General features: G+C 48.0%; 1 protein-coding gene across 1 annotated transcript in view; it reads right to left on the bottom strand.

The window, feature by feature from the left end:
• The window catches only part of tmem51a (transmembrane protein 51a), a 48,083-nt gene that overhangs the window by 3,712 nt on the left and 26,745 nt on the right, over positions 1 to 17,626 (bottom strand). Inside the window, exon 2 of the mRNA XM_038822095.1 lies at positions 6,596 to 7,074. Within this exon, the coding sequence (XP_038678023.1) occupies positions 6,596 to 6,915 (320 nt within the window). The 5' untranslated portion in view covers positions 6,916 to 7,074. The remainder of the gene's footprint in view (positions 1 to 6,595; positions 7,075 to 17,626) is intronic.

The raw sequence follows: 17,626 nt of genomic DNA, 5'->3' as shown, positions 1-17,626 counted from the left end.
CACTACAACACAACCTTTTAATTCCTTCCTGCTTGCTTCTGAAGGTGCCAAGGGGAATAATCCCAAACGCAACATTCCTCCAGTGTCTCCGCGTGGGCTAACCTGGATGGCACGCTCCGGCTGGTTATTCCACTGCAGGGCCCACATCAACTGCATACAATTTAGTAGGTGTTTCTCTGGTGCAGTCAGAAAGTGGGGAAACCCCCACAGCATAAACAAAATGGGCAGCACGACACTGACAACAGCCCGAACATGAAAAAAAAGACAGGAGAGAAACCAGAGCAGTTTCCATACTGCACCATGTCAGCCACAGAATCGGGGGAAGTGGGAGCGTCGGTCTGGTCCCCAATATGTGACAACCACCGATTTGTCCCGGGGAAGATGGACGGCGGGTTTAGAGCGTGGCGGAGGGAAGGCGTGGGAAGGATGGGCGACTTGTTCCTGGAAGGGAGCTTCGCGAACATGAGGGTGCTGGAGAAGTTCCGGCTGGCAAGGGGTACTTGCAGGTGCGGGATTTCGTACGTAGACAGATCCCGTCCTTTCCACGCCTTCCACCAAGGGGGATCCCGGAAAGGGTAGTTTCCAGGGGTGAGGTAGGAGAGGGGAGAGTCTTGGATATTGATAAGGAGCTTATGGGAGCGGAGGACACAGGGACCGAGGAACTGAAACTCAAGTGGGAGGAGGAGCTTGGTGGGAAGTTGGAGGGAGGCGTATAGGCAGACGCTCTGAGGAGGGTAAATGCAACCGCAACATGTGCCAGGCTCGGCCTGATTCAGTTCAATGTAGTTCACCGGGCCCACATGACAGTGGCCCGGATGAGCAAATTCTTTGGGCTGGAGGACAAGTGTGCTAGATATGGGGGGGGGGGGGGAGGACCAGCGAACCATGTCCAGATGTTCTGGGCGTGTCCAAAACTCAGGGGATACTGGCAGGGATTTGCAGACGTCATATCCTGGGGACTGAAAAAAAGGGTGGCGATGATTCCAGAGGTGGCGTTTTTTGGGGTGTCGGGAGACCCGGGAGTCCAGGAGGGGATAGAGGCCGACGTTGTGACCTTTGCTTCCCCGATAGCCCGACGACGAAATACTGTTGGCCTGAGGGACTCAAAGGCCCCTAAAGACGAAGTATGGCTGTCGGACATGGCAAGCTTTCGGCTTGGAAAAAAATCAAGTTCGCCATACGAGGATCACTATCTGGGGTTCTCCCAGAGGTGGCAACCATTCATCGGCTTCTTCGCGGTGACTAACGTCAGCGTCGGGGGGGGGGGGGGGGGGCCAAGCTGCTGCTTCGGTAAGAAAGAGTTTGATGCCTTGGGATACAAGTGGCGCCGAGTTCAGCTCTTCTGCTTAAGTTGAATTTGGTGTGGTTGGTCGAGGGAAATGAAGTCGGTCAGACTTAAGACGTGGAATGTGCTGCCACTGTCATTGGCTGGTCAGGTCCAGACGATAAGGTGATGGTGTTGTCGAAGTTTGTGTTTCAGACCCTCCTGATCTTTGTGCCCAGTCCTTTTTTAGGACGGGTTAATGGAGAGGTTTTTTGAGGTTCGTGTGGGCAGGTAAGGCTCCGCAGGCCAGCATTGCTAAACTTGCAAAACTTATTGGGCAGCAAACATTGCAATGGTTAGGAAGTGGGCGGTGGAGGAGCTGTTGGTGTGGGGGCAGACGGAGACCCTTCCGTTCTCGCCGGCCAGGTTCTCCACGAGCCCAGTAATGATATCAGCGTTGAGGGTGTGGAACCAGTGCCAGCAGTATTTAAGAATGGAAAGCATGTCTTTATTATTGTCACAAGTAGGCTTACTGCAATGCCTGTTAGTCGCCTGTTCAGGTACACAGAGGGAGAATTCAGAATGTCCAAATCATCTAACAGCACGTCTTTCAGGACTTGTGGGAAGAAACCGGAGCGCCCGGAGGAAATCCACACAGACACCGGGAGAACATGCAGACTCTGAACAGACAGTGCCCCAAGCGGGAATCGAACCCGGGACCCTGAGCACGCCCCAGTGGAGGAGGTTAGACATAAAAGTGAGGGACAAGCTGGGGGCTGGCGTATGGAGTGAGGTTTTGCAGAGGGTTAATGCATCCTTGTTGTTAAGTCTCATCCAATTTTTTTTAAAAATGTAAATTTAGAGTACCTAATTCTTTTTTTTCTCCCCCAATTAAGAGGGAAATTTAGTGTGGCCAATCCACCTACCCTCCAGGTTGTGAGGGAGAGACCCACTTGGATACGGGGAGAATGTGCAAACTCCACACGGTTCAGTCGGTTCATTTTCAGGGGTGGAGGATAGGTTGTGGGTGTGCGGAAACATGTCCATAACGAGTTTTGGGCATGTTGGACGGATTTGCAGATATAATGTCAAAGACTTTAATGGTAACAGAGTCCAGAGCTGCCAATATTTGGAGTGTCGGTGGACCGGAGAGTGGGGGCCAGAGGGACAGTATACGAATACGGTGAGAAATTTGCTGTAGGACCACCAGTTGAGGAAGCAAGAGGTGGCGACGGAGATTAGCAAAGTAAAGGATGAGATGGGTAGGGTGGTGTTGGACTCGGAGGGGGCGAACAGCGTGTTTCAGGAGATTACACAAGTCAGATCCCCGGCCGGTTGGTGGAGTGAGTGTGCGTGAGTGCGACGGTTCCTGGACAGGCTGGAGTTTCCCAAAGTAGAAGGGGAGTTGGTGCAGGCAGGTGTTGGCTTAGTGAATCGAGGGCTGGGTCATGTTGATAAGCCAGGATCAAACAGGTTTTGTGAAAGTAGGCTGTTGTTGCCAAATGAGAGGAGGCTAGTGTAATTATTATGTTTTTATATTTAAGAGTGCCCAATCACTTTTTCCCAATTAAGGGGCAATTTAGCGTAGCCAATCACTTTTGGGTTGTGGGGGCAAGTCCCACGCAAAACACGGGGAGAATGTGAAAGCTCCACACGGACAGTGACCCAGAGCCGGGATCGAACCTGAGACCTCGGCGTCGTGAGGCAGCAGTGCTACCACTGCACACCGTGCTGCCCTACTCAGTGTAATTATGATGCCTTCAGAGAGGCAGCAGGTGGAGGGTGGTGATGAACGCAGAGAAAGTGTTTGACTGGATGGAGTGGGAATATCTGTGGGAGGTGCTGGGGTAGATCGGGTTCGGGCAGGGGTTTGTGGACTGTGTCCGGTTGCTGTACAAGGCTCCGGTCACAAGTGTGCAGACGAACCGAGTGAGTTGAGGATATTTTAGGCTGCAAAGGTGACGAGACAGGGCTGCCCCGCTCTCCCCGTTGCTCTTTGCCTCGGCGATGAGCCGGTGGCAATGGTGTTTAGGGCGTTGGGGATTGGAGAGGGATTGTGCGGGGGGGGGGGGGGGTGGTTTGCCGAGCATGGGGTCTCACTGTAAGCGGGTGACCTGTGTTATATATTTCGGACCCATTGAGCGGTATTGGGGGTATTCTGGAGGAATTTGGCTGGTTCTCTGGGTACAAGTTGAACATGGGAAAGAGAGAGGTGTAGCCGATTGAGACTAGAGGGCAGGAGAAGAGCTGCTGTTCAAGGTAATGGGGGTGAGTTTTACATACTTGGGCATTCAGGTGATGCAGAGTTGGGCGCAGCTGTACAAGTTGAACTTGACTCGGTTGGTGGAGTAGATGAAGGGGGACTTTTAAGAGGTGGTATGTGCTGCCATGGTCACTGGTGGGTTGGGTGCAGACAGTAAAAATGACGGCGCTGCCAAGGTTTCTATTCATGTTTCAGAAACTCCCAAATCTTCATCCCGACCTGCGGGTCAGGAGGGCTGCTGGCGTTGCCGAACATTAACTATTACTAGGCGGCGAATATGGTCATGAAATGGGTACTGGGGCAGGGGTCGGTATGGGGGCTGCTTAAATGTAAAGGATTGAATCTCAAGGCGCAATGATTCCTACTGAGGCCCAAGTTGGTGTTACTGAGCTTGGAGCCAATGTCAGGAAGTTAGTGCTTGTGGGTGAGGCCGTGACACAAAAAGCGAAATGTTTAATGAAGGAGGTGGTGATACAAATCAATCAGTGCAGAGGAATACAATTCCCAATGACTCAGTGACAGCACCTGGAGTGGAATGGAGTCATACAGACTGAGGAAATCCCACCCTTCGTCTCTGTCCAATTAAATCCGGTTTAACCTCGTCCAGCAGAGCTGTTGAAGGTTGCAGTCCGTAATCAGAAACATCAGCCACATTCTACGCAAACCCTTTTATTGGTCAAAGTGCAGCCGCAGCCGACACAGGCCTTTATTGCATCAGATCTTGCTTACACGAACACGCCTCTCTGCTGTGACGGTAGTCCAGCGAGGGCCTGAGGAAATGCAGGGTGGGGCTAAACCTACTGAGTAACAGGTGTCCCATCACGTCCTCATTTAATATGGCCATGAGAACACCTTTACCCTGAAAGATCCCTCATCCCATCTCCCCTCCATTTCTTTATCCTTGGGTACACACACTATTAATGACCAGCAATTCGACCAAAGGGAGCTTCTAGGCCAAGCCAGGTGCTTTCCTCACCCACCTTTGACAAGCAAACATTTTCCAGCAGGGGGCAATCATGAGTGGAGGCCTTTTGGACAGGGAGATAGGGTCCACCAACTACAAAACATGGATTTAATCTGGGAGTTGCTATTCTGTGGCAGTTTTAAAATGAAATGAAATGAAAATTGCTTATTGTCACAAGTAGGCTTCAAATGAAGTTACTGTGAAAAGCCCCTAGTTGCCACATTCTGGCGCCTGTTCGGGGAGGCTGGTACAGGAATTGAACTGTGCTGCTGGCCTGCCTGGGTCTGCTTTAAAAGCCAGCGATTTAGCCCAGTGTGCTAAACCAGCCCCTATGGTCGAGCCACACAAACAAAACATCTTATAGGGAGCAGTCAGTGCCACATGTACAGATATGCCAAGGGACTGACTGGCACACTCCTTTCTACAGTCAATTCTTTGGTACCAGTTCATAAATCTGGAATGGGGCAACGCGCACTGCTGCCTCACAGCGCTGAGGACCCAGGTTCGATCCCGGCCCCAGGTCACTGTCCATGTGGAGTTCGCACATTCTCCCCCGTGTCTGTGTGGGTCTCACCCCCACAACCCAAAGATGTGGATTGGAAAAAAATAATTGGGTGCCTAAATTTATAAATTTTTAAAATCTGGAATAAAACACCAGTCCAAAACCCATCTGGTTCAGTAATGTCCTTCAGGTGGAGGAACTCTGCCATCCTTACCTGGTCTGACCTACACATGACCCCAAACATGCAGCCACGTGGTCAACCAAAATGGCCTGGCAAGGCACTCAGTTGTATCGAACCACTGCAGGAAGAAACAAAGTCACACGGACTGCACTGCTTCAAAGCGGTTCTCCACGGCCTTCTCAAGGGCAATTAGGGATTGGCAATAAATGCTAGCGTAGCCAACAATGTTCATATTCAAAAGGTGAATTTAAAAAAAACAATGACTCTCTTGCAAAATGGGCTATTTTTCTACATCAACGGGCACTATATAAATGCAGTTAGTGACCTGGCCAGCATCCTGCCTACCCCAGCCCAGAGAAACTGAACCGTGCCAGACCAAGAATGGGAAGTGCTGATGTTCCTGGCGTGTCTATGACGAAGTTTCAGGGTCAGTGAAAAGGGTGAAAATGGATTCACAAGAATGTCAGCAGTGGCTTTACGATTCAGGAAACTGGCCACCGGTACCGCCAACCTTTTTCTTCACATCCTCCTTAGCATTGATTAACCATAGTAATGCTGTATCAATAGTCTGTATAGAATTAACTGAATTGTTTTGGGGAACTACAGCTGGGCCGATGTCCCCGAAGCAGGCCAAGAATGAGAGGGAGGGGAAAAAGATGACACTTGCTCGCTCCTGAACGGTCACTGCCATATGGACACCAGACCATAGAATTCCTACAGTGCAGGAGGCCATTCGGCCCATTCAGTCTGCACCAACCCTCTGAAAGAGCACCCTTTCTAGGTCCACTCCCCTGTAAGCCACCTGACCCGTACATCTTTGGACTGTGGGAGGAAACAAGAGCACCTAGAGGAAACCTACACAGACCATGGGGGAAGTGCAAACTCCAAACAGAGTAACCCAAGGCCAGAATTTTTTTTAAAAATAATAAATTTAGAGTACCCATTCGTTTCTTTCTAATTAAGGGGCAATTTAGCGTGGCCAATCCACCTATCTTGCACATCTCTGGGTTGTGGAGGAGAAACCCACGCAGAATGAGCAAAAGTACACACAGACAGTGACCCAGAGCCGGGATCGAACCTGGGACCTCGGCACCGTGAGGCAGCAGTGCTAACCACTGCGTCACCGTGCTGCCCTTCCCAAAGCCAGAATTGAACCCAGGACTGAGGCAGCAGTGCTAACCACCGTGCCACCCCAGCGGAGTGCAGGCTGAGGCCCCAATCGAAGAATTAACTGGGCCACGGTTAAACTAATAGTCTGTTAGGTGAGGCAAGACCTCCGAGTGAATGCAGAATGTGTGCAACAACAGTCAGGACATACAGAGAAGATGGGGTTCCTGGAGGTGCTGCACAGGGAGGCCATGGCAGGAGAGCAGGACATCAGTAAGGGGGGGGGGGGAGAAGAAAAAAAGTGCATAACAGACCTGTCTGGCAACATGGTTGGCTCGTACTGAACATTTTCCCCTTCCTCCTGCGTTCTGCGTCTCCGCTTTTCACGGAGGCTCAGGCAGATTGACACTAGCAGTAGGCCGACTCCTCCAGCACACAGTATGTAGGACACCTGGGAGACTTTTGTCTTCGATTCTTCAGTAGCCGGAGAGCTACCGTTCCCACCTTGAGTCGTGTTGCCCTTCCCGAATCCCGGCACAACGCTCCAAACCATCATGATAATTCCCAGGGCAAGCATGCCAACCCCCAGCGCAGTGAGGGCATACTGGGAGCCATTGGAATTTTCAGAGGCCATGAGCACTCATCTACAGGAAGATCTCTGGCTCCAAAATCCTCTCGGGGAGGGGGGGGGGGGGTCACGCTTCTCCCATTCCGGCAGCTTCTCCCATCTGGGCAGCAAATGGAAAACCAGATGTAATGTCCACAGGCTCACTTCAGGCGTCACGACTGGAACCTGCAAAAGACATTTGCATTAGAAAACAGGCAAAGATACACTGTGCAATAAATAACCCTTCACAGGACAGCGCAAAGAACTCCACAGCTAATGGATTACTCTCCAAACGGAGCCCCTCGTCATGTAGAGAACCATTGAATTTTCACACAACCAGGTCTGCCACAATCAAAAAAACAAAAATGAAATATTTATTTATGGCGAGGTAGGAACGCAAGTCAGGGCACGAGGAATTCCCTGCATATTTCCCCAAACGGTGTCATGGAATCCTTGGAACAGATGGGCAGGTTGTTCAAGTTGCTGCTTCCTGCAAAAGACAGCACCCAGAGTTGTGGGAGTGGGACTTGAACCCACAGACATCTGGCTGAAACAAGTTAACTAACGAGTTAAGCCGACAAACAATATTGAAGATGCTGTTGAAACATTCCTAGGTTTTACTGATTAAAAACAAAAACTTAAAGCGTGATAAATATTCTCCCTGTGCTTGCGTGGGTTTTGCCCCCACAACCCAAAGATGTGCAGGCTAGGTACATTGGCCATTGCCCCTCAATTGGAAAAAATTAATTGGGTACTCTAAAAATTTATAAAAAGAAAAAAAAAGTCTATGGCTTTTTTATTCCAAGTTGCGCGATGGATAGTAGCCTCCATTATATCATTTTTCATACTCCTAATGCCTTCAGCATGGTAGCATACTGGTTAGCACTGTGGCTTCACAGCTCCTGGGGCCCAGGTTCGATTCCCGGCTTGGGTCACTGTGTGTAAAGCCTGCACGTTCTCCCAGTGTCTGTGCGGGTTTCCTTTGGGTGCTCCGGTTTTCCCCCCACAAGTCCTGAAAGATGTGTTTGTTGGGTGAATTGGACATTCTGAATGCGCCGGAGTGCAGCGACTAGGGGATTTTCACAGTAACTTCATTGCAGTGTTAATAAAAGACTACTTGTGACACTAATAAAGATTATTACGAATTCCCAGCTGAGAGAAAACTTGCATTTATATAATTCCTTTTATGCAGTAAAATATCTCAACAAGAGCCAAAAGATGACAACATTGCGACAGGTGGCTGTCAAAGCTCGGTCAGAGAGGCAGGAGGTTGTTAAAGCAGGGGAGAATGGGGTAGCGGCAGGGAGGGTTAAGGGGGGTGGAGGTTGGGAAAGAGGGTAATGAGGGACCTTGACAAATCCCTATCTTCCACTCACTTCCCACACCATTTTTCAGGCGACTATATAATTCCGTTTTTAAAATAATTTACAGGTCATTGCTCCAACAAACATAGTTGCTGGTGAGAACTCTATATTCCAACCAGACTCTTTCAAAGAGAATTCCAAATGTTTTCCTTTAATCTTTTTAATGCCAATTTGTTAGTGTCTTGCTAACCAGCTGAAACAATTCATCATTTTTTGAAAATTTTTAAGACCTTCTTAGCTCTATTGAAAACATCAATAACTTCTAGTTGCTCTTCAGAGCTGTAATCCCATCATCGTTGCATCTCTACATTTCAATCAGGGAGATGAGAAATCTAATCTAAATATAGGAGGGTGGGTAATTGTAGGGAGTGCATTTCTGCACAAGTGTTTGAATAACCTTTCCACAAAGCACAGTTAATGTGAAACCTGACACTTGATCCACAGCTACCATCACAGCTTCCGAAGTCAGATCGGCCTTCCTGAAAGTGAATCCGCGGAAGGCAATGGGCCCGGACGGGATCCCTGGCCGTGCACTCAGAGCCTGCGCAGACCAGCTGGCAGAGGTATTCACAGACATTTTTAACCTATCCCTACTCCACTCTGAGGTCCCCACCTGCTTCAAGAAGACCACCATCATACCGGTAACAAAGAAGAACCAGGCAACATGCCTCAAGGACTACCGCCCGGTGGCCCTGACGTCAGTTGTAATGAAGTGCTTCGAGAGGCTGATCATGAAGCGCATCACCTCCATACTCCCGGAACGCCTTGACCCACTTCAGTTTGCATACCGTTGCAACCGGTCCACATCAGACACCATTTCCCTGGCCCTACACTCATCCCTAGAGCATCTCGAAAACAAGGACTCCTACATTAGACTCCTATTTATTTACAGCTCCGCCTTCAACACCATAGTCCCAGCCAAGCTCATATCAAAGCTCCAAAACCTAGACTTGGCTCTCCACTCTGCAACTGGATCCTCGATTTTCTTTTGTTTTATAAATTTAGAATACCCAATTTTTTCCAATTAAGGGGCAATTTAGCGTGGCCAATCCACCTAGCCTGCACATCTTTTGGGTTGTGGGGGTGAAACCCACGTAGACACGGGGGGGAATGTGTAAACTCCTCACGGACGGTGACCCAGAGCCAGGATTTGAACCCGGGTCCTCAGCGCCGTAGGCAGCAATGCTAACCACTGTGCCACCGTGCTGCCCTGATCCTCAATATTCTGACCAACAGACCACAATCAGTAAGAATGCACACCAACACCTCCTCCACAACAGTCCTCAATACCGGTGCCCCGCAAGGCTGCGTACTTAGCCCCCTACTCTACTCCCTGTACACACACGACTGCGTGGCAAAACTTGGTTCCAACTCCATCTACAAGTTTGCTGACGATACGACCATAGTGGGCCGGATCTCAAACGACGATGAGTCAGAATACAGGAGGGAGATAGAGAACCTAGTGGAGTGGTGTAATGACAACAATCACTCCCCTCAATGCCAGCAAAACTAAAGAACTGGTCATCGACTTCAGGAAGCAAAGTACTGTACACACCCCTGTCAGCATCAACGATGCTGAGGTGGAGATGGTTAGCAGTTTCAAATTCCATGGGGTGCACATCACCAAAAATCTGTCCTGGTCCACTCACGTCGACGCTATCACCAAGAAAGCACAACAGCGCCTATACTTCCTCAGGAAACTAAGAAATTCAGCATGTCCACATTAACCCTTACCAACTTTTACAGATGCATGATAGAAAGCATCCTATCGGGCTGCATCACAGCCTGGTATGCCAACTGCTCGGCCCAGGACCGCAAGGAACTTCAGAGAGCCGTGAATACCGCCCAGTCCATCACACAAACCTGCCTCCCATCCATGGACTCCATCTACACCTCCCGCTGCCTGGGGAAAGCGGGCAGCATAAATCAAGGATCCCTCCCACCTGGCTTATTCACTTTTCCAACTTCTTCCATCGGGCAGGAGATACAGAAGTCTGAGAACACGCACGAAGAGACTCAAAAACAGTTTCTTCCCCACTGTCACCAGGTTCCTAAATGACCCTCTTATGGACTGACCTCATTAACACTACACCCTGTATGCTTCATCCGATGCCAATGCTTACGTAGTTACATTGTATATCTTGTGTTGCCCTATTATGTATTTTCTTGAATTTTGTTTAATTCCTTTTCTTCCCATGTACTGAATGATCCGTTGAGTTGCTTGCAGAAATATACTTTTCACTGTACCTCGGTGCAAGTGACAATAAACAAATCCAATCCAATCAAATCCACAGGATCACCTGCTACTAATAGTCCAGTTGATTCCAGCACCCGTTATCGACATTTTTCAATGTTTGGTACAATTGATACTGCCAATCTCCACCATCAACGTTCCCTGAAGGCATAGACGATATGGCATTACCCCCAAATGGTGCCACACGCCTGTCTGCATTTTCCACAATCACCTCTCTCCTCCCAACTCCTCTCGCGCCAACTCCTCCAGGTTTCCTCTCAAGGCAGCACTATCCGTAATGGCAGGGGTTGATGTGCAGAGATGGAGCCCAATCGATCATGATATGCACTCATGCACATAATGAGATACAGACAGGCAGCGACAGACACCCAGTACAGCCAATCAACACACAGGACAGAACACAACCAATCACCAGACAGAACACTAGAGGTGGGGGGGGTTTCCCACTATAAAACACACGAGGCATCAGCACTCCGCTTCTTTCCATTGGTGACAACTGTAGTGACAGTCAGGGTGTATATATCAGTTAGCACCTTCTACACGTGGCTCAAAGCTAGTCTGGTCTAGTTAGTTATAGTTAGCACACTTGGATTAGTAGAGTGTCAACCCACAGCAAGCAGTGTGCACTGTTACAGAAGTTCAATAAATTGTATTGAACCAACGTCTAAGTTTGGTGTCTACTTTCCAGTACAACTGCATCCAGTTGCAGTCCGTGTTACCCCAGGGTAAATAACATGACACAATCTACTGTTCTGTTTTTCACAATCCCCCAACCATCCATTAATGCTGGAGTCGCTCTTCGCTATTAATGCCATCAAGCTGAAGCAGATTATGAAAGCTTCCACCCCTGCTACCAAAATCCTCCTTCATGCCACAGGAGGGCTGAGTCGACAATGGGATCCCTACATTGAAGGGAGACATGGGCCCTGTAACTTCCTCAGAAGGGGTGAGTGAGTCTCTATATACACTTATCGAGGATCAGTCTGGGCACTGAAATAGTTACTCCGAAGTTAGAAGTGATTTGTTTTTCTTTAACTCTTTTCAGAGTGAAACTGGAAGAATAATCCAGTGCTGGATGGTTCTTGGTCCAGCGCATAGTTCAGGGGAAGTTAGCATTTCTGGGAAAATGGCAGGTAAACCTTCACATGGAAACATCCTACACCCGTCACCAGGGTAGCAGAGGGTTATGGGCCATGGACTCGCACCCACACCTCATCTCCACCACACAAATAGAGCAAGAAACAAACAAGCAGTAACACAAAAGCAAAATGCTGCAAATCAAGCTGGAAAAAAACTCAGCGGGTCAGGCAACATTTGTGGAGGCAAACAGTTAACATTTCGAGTCAGTGATCTTTCATTAAACATCAAGCAAGTTGGGTACACAGAGTCCAGACAGGAAGCCTCAAACACCATGCTCACTAGTTTGAGTTCCTGCCAACTTGTGTTTCATCAGCCCGTTGAACATTTATTTCTCAAGTCAGCTGTTGCGAGCAACATTGCATTTGGAAGTATCTTCATTGTTGCAAACATGAGGCTGCTCATTGACAATGGAGTATTAATGGTGGGAACCAGTCGGCCTTTCACCATGTAACCAGCGTCTGACAGGATGTAGATGGGCTGGGCGGCACAGTGGCTAGTATTGATGCCTCACGGCGCTGAGGGCCCCAGGTTCAATCGCTGCTCACTGTCTGTGTGGAGTTTGCACTTTCTCCCTGGGTCTGCGCGAGTCTCACACCCACAACCCAAAGATGTAAGGTTAGGGGGATTGGCCATGCTATATTGTCCCTTAATTGGGAAAAAAAAGAATTGAGTACTCTATATTTATATTAAAAAATGATATAGATGGGAGAGTCAGTGACAAATGAAATTCAATCCAGGCAAGTGGGAGGTGATGCATTTGGGCAGGACAAACAAGGCAAGGGAATGATGAATGGCAGCACCATGGGAAGCACAGAGGATCAGATGGATCCTGGTGTGACTGGAGTTTGTACATTCTCCCAGTGTTTGCGTGGATTTTGCCCCCACAACCCAAAGATGTGCAGGGTAGGTGGATTGGCCACGCTAAATTGCCCCTTATTGGAAAAAGGTGAATTGGGTATTCAAGATTTATATTTTAAAAAAAGAAGCCAAATGGTATATCATAGAATCCCTATAGTGCAGAATGAGGCCATTCAGCCCATCGGGTCTGCACCAGTCCCCTCTGAACACGCACCCCACCTACTGTTAGACACTAAAAGGAGCAATTTAGCATGGTCAATCCAGCTAACCTGCACATCTTTGGAACGTGGGAGGAAACCGGAGCACCCGGAGGAACGCCAGTCACCCAAGGCCGGAATTGAACCTGGGACCCTGGCACGGAGGCAGCAGTGCTAACCAATGTGCCACCATGCCTTTATTAGCCGAGGTAGAGAGTTTAAAAGCACAGGGATTATGCTGGAACTGTACAAAACGTTAAGTCAGGCCACAGCTAGAATATTGTGTGCAGTTCCGGAATCCGCTTTATAGGAGAGATCGATGTGATAGCACCGGAAAGGGTGCAGAGGTGACTTGCCAGGATGTTGCCTGGATTGGAGATCTTTTAGCTATGAAGAGAGATTGGATAGACTGGGGTTGTTTTCCTTGGAGCAGAGAAGGAGGAGGGACACAATTGAGATGTAAAAAAAAGTTGACGAGTCATAGATAGAGTAGACAGGAAGAAACATTTCCCCTTGGTGGAGGGATCAATGACTAGGGGACATGTAAAAGTATTTAGATGTGCACTTGGCAAGGCATAAAAGGGTCAAGTACTGGAAAATGGTCAATATGTAGGTGGTTGTTTTTGACCAGTGCAAACGCGATGGACCTTTTCTGTGCTGTAGACCCATGTGTACAGACTGGAGAATCCAACAATTAACAAGGAAGAAAATCAAGAGAGACTGATTATTACAATCCCCTCAGGGGCCAAGCACTATGCGTATCTGATTCCCCTCCTACACCAGGGAATATGAACTCGATTAGTAAGTGAGGAGGCGGAGGCTCCTCCGACTGGGAGGTGCTTCAAAGCATATAAACCCCAGCCTGGGTGCAGGTCGGGGAAGGTGTCCCTTCAGGGTGAGGAGTGGTTATGGTGTATAGTGTAACTAAACCTTGTTTGCGTCCAGCTTACCGTGCATTCCAAGAAGTCTCTTCCTTCGGCTTCTACATAGACTTCACGGCAACGCTTACAAGGTAGTTGTTAAATACACAGCAATCTAAAATATACAATTCTCCCCATCTACCAGCAGACAGACTCAGACTAAACAGCAAACACCCAAGACATCAGGGCTTGGGGGGTGGGGGGTGCTTATAGCGAATTGCAACTCAGGCTTGCCCATGCCTGGGAGGAAAGAAAAACTGCTTTAGAGAAACTCAGCCATTTCAAACTGCACGTATTAGCTTCTTCAACATGTTGGAGACCCAGAGTTCCCCCTCCTCCTCCCTGTAGGGCTTCCAGGGCACAGGAAAGATCAAGCCAAGACAATACTGGTGTTTGATCAAGAAAAATCAAGTTTCAGAATGTGAACAGATCAGGATGTTGCCTGACAAGAGGCAGGGTGAACAGCCTGCCCCGCCAACAACTTTGCATGTCCGGACAAATAATGTGAAGCAGCGAATGAGAAAACAGCCAATTGCCACACACAGCCGTCATGTTTCACAGAAATGCTGTTCCTAGTCTTGCCAGCACTTGGGACAACTTTAATCATAACTCACTTCCTGCTTGAGCAACATAATTAAAGGAAATTATGATCAAGGCAGTGAATCTGCAGACACAACACAATTTTTAAAACATTCTTTAAATGGGATGTGGGTGTTGCTGGCAAGGCCAAGACGGTCTATCCATCCCCAAGTGGGCCTGGATTCACCTATAGGTCAGACTGAGTGAGGACGAATGTGAACACCAGGTGGATTATGTAGGAGTGCCGTGGCGAGATTTGAACCCTGGATTCACTAGTCCAGTGACAATACCACTATGCCACCACCTCCCCTCGGGGAGAGAAGGCAACTCAACGGCTTTAATGGAGGGAAAAGCAAAACACTGGATGCTGACCTCGAAAGACTGACCTGGAAAGTTAAATGACCACCAAGCAGAATAACTATAGAACTATTTATTAACTAGAATACCCATGTACAGAGAACGATAATGATAAACCGTCTCTGGTTTCGAGACTGCCCTGGAGAGCCCGCACTCAAGATTTACGCTCTTCGGCCTGACTGGGCGAACAGGTCACATGACCCCATGTAACCCCACCCCTTCAAAAGGGGACTTGCGGCTGCTGCTACTACACTCACGCAATCAAAGTAGTTAAAAAAACCAAGCCGGTCTTTAGACAAAATCCTGTTGCTGCTCAGGATATTATGGGAGGGATTTACAGACCAACCCGCTGTGTGTTTTAAGCAGCGGAGGTGGCCCGCCAGCGGATTCACCAACTCGCTGTTGTCAATGGGATTTCCCGGTGACCCTCGTCGCCAGGAAACCTGTGCTTGGGAGCGGAATATTCCACTGGCGTGAACAGCCTGTCGATTGCGCCCAACATCTTGAGCATTGAGAGCTCATTACAATTTTGTTCCAGTTTCACCATTTCTTGTTGGCAAAAGTGCAGATGAACAAGGGCCATCGTCACTTACTGAACCAGACTGTGTTGAGCACCTTGATGTATTCTAGAATACCGTCAAACTCTGTAGATCACCATGCTCAATAACTACCTCAACCCAACACAGATAGATTCTGACAAAGGAATTAGGAGAAGGAATTAGAAGAATTCCATCTCCATTCACCGCGGTGGCACAAGTGGCAGCACAAGTGGATAGCATTGTGGCTTCACAGCGCTAGGGTCCCAGGTTCGATTCCCCACTGGGTCACTGTCTGTGCGGTGTCTGCATGTTCTCCCAGTGTCTGCGTGGGTTTCCTCCAAGTGCTCCGGTTTCCTGTCACAGTCCAAAGATGTGCAGGTTAGGTAGATTGGCCATGATAAATTGCCCTTACTGGCCAAAAAAAGGTGAGGAGTTATTGGGTTACGGGGATAGGATGGAAGTGAGGGCTTAAGTGGATCAGTGCAGACTCGGATGGGCCAAATGGCCTCCTTTTGCACTGTATGTATAACCCATTTTTTTAAAATCAGAAATATATCTACCGCCTTGAAACTATTTAATGACTCAGATTTCACTGCACTATGGGGCAGCAGTTCCACAAATTCAGCACCCTCTGTGGTGAATTCCTCCTCATCTCAGTTTAAATCTACTGCCTCAACTTATATATGTGACCTCTTATTCTAGATTTCCTCACAAGGGAGTCTACATTTACTTTATCAATCCTTTTTAGTATTTTCTATACCTTGATTAGATCCCAATCTGGTGAACCTCCTCTGAACTACCTCCAATGCCACCACATCCTTCCTTAAACAAGGAGACCAAAACTGGACACAATACTATAGATGTGGTCTCACCAACACCCAATACAATTGCGACAACACTTCTCTCTAACAGTGTTCTTCAAAGTCGTGGGTCGCAGGAGGGTCGCGGAGCTGTTGTCTGCGGCGCTCCCGATCGCGCAAATCCCCTCGCAGCAGCCGGCTTTTCATAACACCGGCTGCAAGCATGTTAATAAAAAATAATTAAAAAATATATATATATAAAATCGGCCGCATTGCGCACTGCAGCTGCTACTTTTTTTTTATAAACGGTTGCAGCTTTTTGTTTACAGGTTCTGTAGTGGTTTTTATTCATTTAATTTTTTTCATTTATTTTATTCTTTTTACAAGTTCGGGAGGGGGATTGTAAACATTTTTAAAAATTTATTTTACTCATTTTATTTATTTTTACAAGTTCGGGGGCGGGGGGGGGGGGGGGGGGTTATTTGATAAGATTTTACAGGAAAAAAAATTCAGAACTTTGGACAGATGGAGACTCCATACTTTCCGACACCGGAAGGCTTCACCTTCATCCAACAGGTTCCATTGGAGGAGTGTGTACGAGGGCCAAAGCGACCCAAACCATTTCTTCCATTTTGCCAGCAGCAAACAAGGGAAGAGAAAATGGTGGGTCGCACAGGTCGGCCGGCGTGGGTCACGAAGGTCGGCTGGTTGGTAAAAAATGGGTCCCCGTAAAAAAAGTTTCAAGAACACTGCTCTATAAATACAATTCCATTTGCCTTTTTTTATTACGTGCTGTACCTGCATATTTTTTTTTTTTTAATTTAGAGTATCCAATTCATTTTTTCAAATTAAGGGGCAATTTAGCGTGGCCGATCCACCTAGCCTGCACATCTTTGGGTTGTGGGGGTGAAACCCACGCAAACACGGGGAGAATGTGCAAACTCCACATGGTGCCGTGAGGCAGCAATGCTAATCACTGCGCCATGCTGCCCGTACCTGCATATTGACTTTGTGTTTCGTGAACAAAGACACCCAGATCCCTCTGCCCAGACGCATTTTGAATCTGCTTTCCATTTAGATCATAATTTGCTTTTCTCATAGTCTCATAGTATTTTTCTAGTTTTTTGACCAAAATGGATAACCTCATATTTACCCACATTAAACACCATCTGCCAAATTTTGGCCCATTCTCTAAGCCCATTTATATCAGTCTGTAAAATCTTTTATTTTTTTTCACTGCCTGTTTGCTACTTATTTAAGTACCATCCACAAATATTGCAATGTCCATGCTTGCGCAGATTATTCTTTAGTCGAGGTCTGAGGACTGACCCCTGTGGTACCCCACTAGTTACAGTTTGCCAGCCAGAGAAGGACCCATTTATCCCAACCCTCTTGCTTTCTCTCAGTCAGCCAATTCTTTATCCAATCTAGTATTCTACCACCAGTCCCCTGCGACCTCACCTTCTGGATCAGTCTTTTATCAGCACCTTGTCCAATGCCTTCTGGAAGTCTAGATATACTGCATCCACAGGTTCCCCATTATCCACCTTGTTGGTTATGTCCTCAAAGAACTCAAGCAAGTTTGTCAAGCATGGACTTCCCCTTCATAAAATCATGCCGACAATGATGGGTTAAGCTTGGCCTTTCCAAATGTTCAGTCATCTCCTCCTTAGCGATTTATTCCAGTAACTTCCCCACCAGAGGTCAAGCTAAATGGTCTATAGTTTGCT

Source organism: Scyliorhinus canicula, chromosome 16 (assembly GCF_902713615.1).
Source record: "Scyliorhinus canicula chromosome 16, sScyCan1.1, whole genome shotgun sequence".
In the NCBI taxonomy this organism is placed as follows: Eukaryota; Metazoa; Chordata; class Chondrichthyes; order Carcharhiniformes; family Scyliorhinidae; genus Scyliorhinus; species Scyliorhinus canicula.
This window is presented reverse-complemented; position numbering and strand designations above follow the sequence as displayed.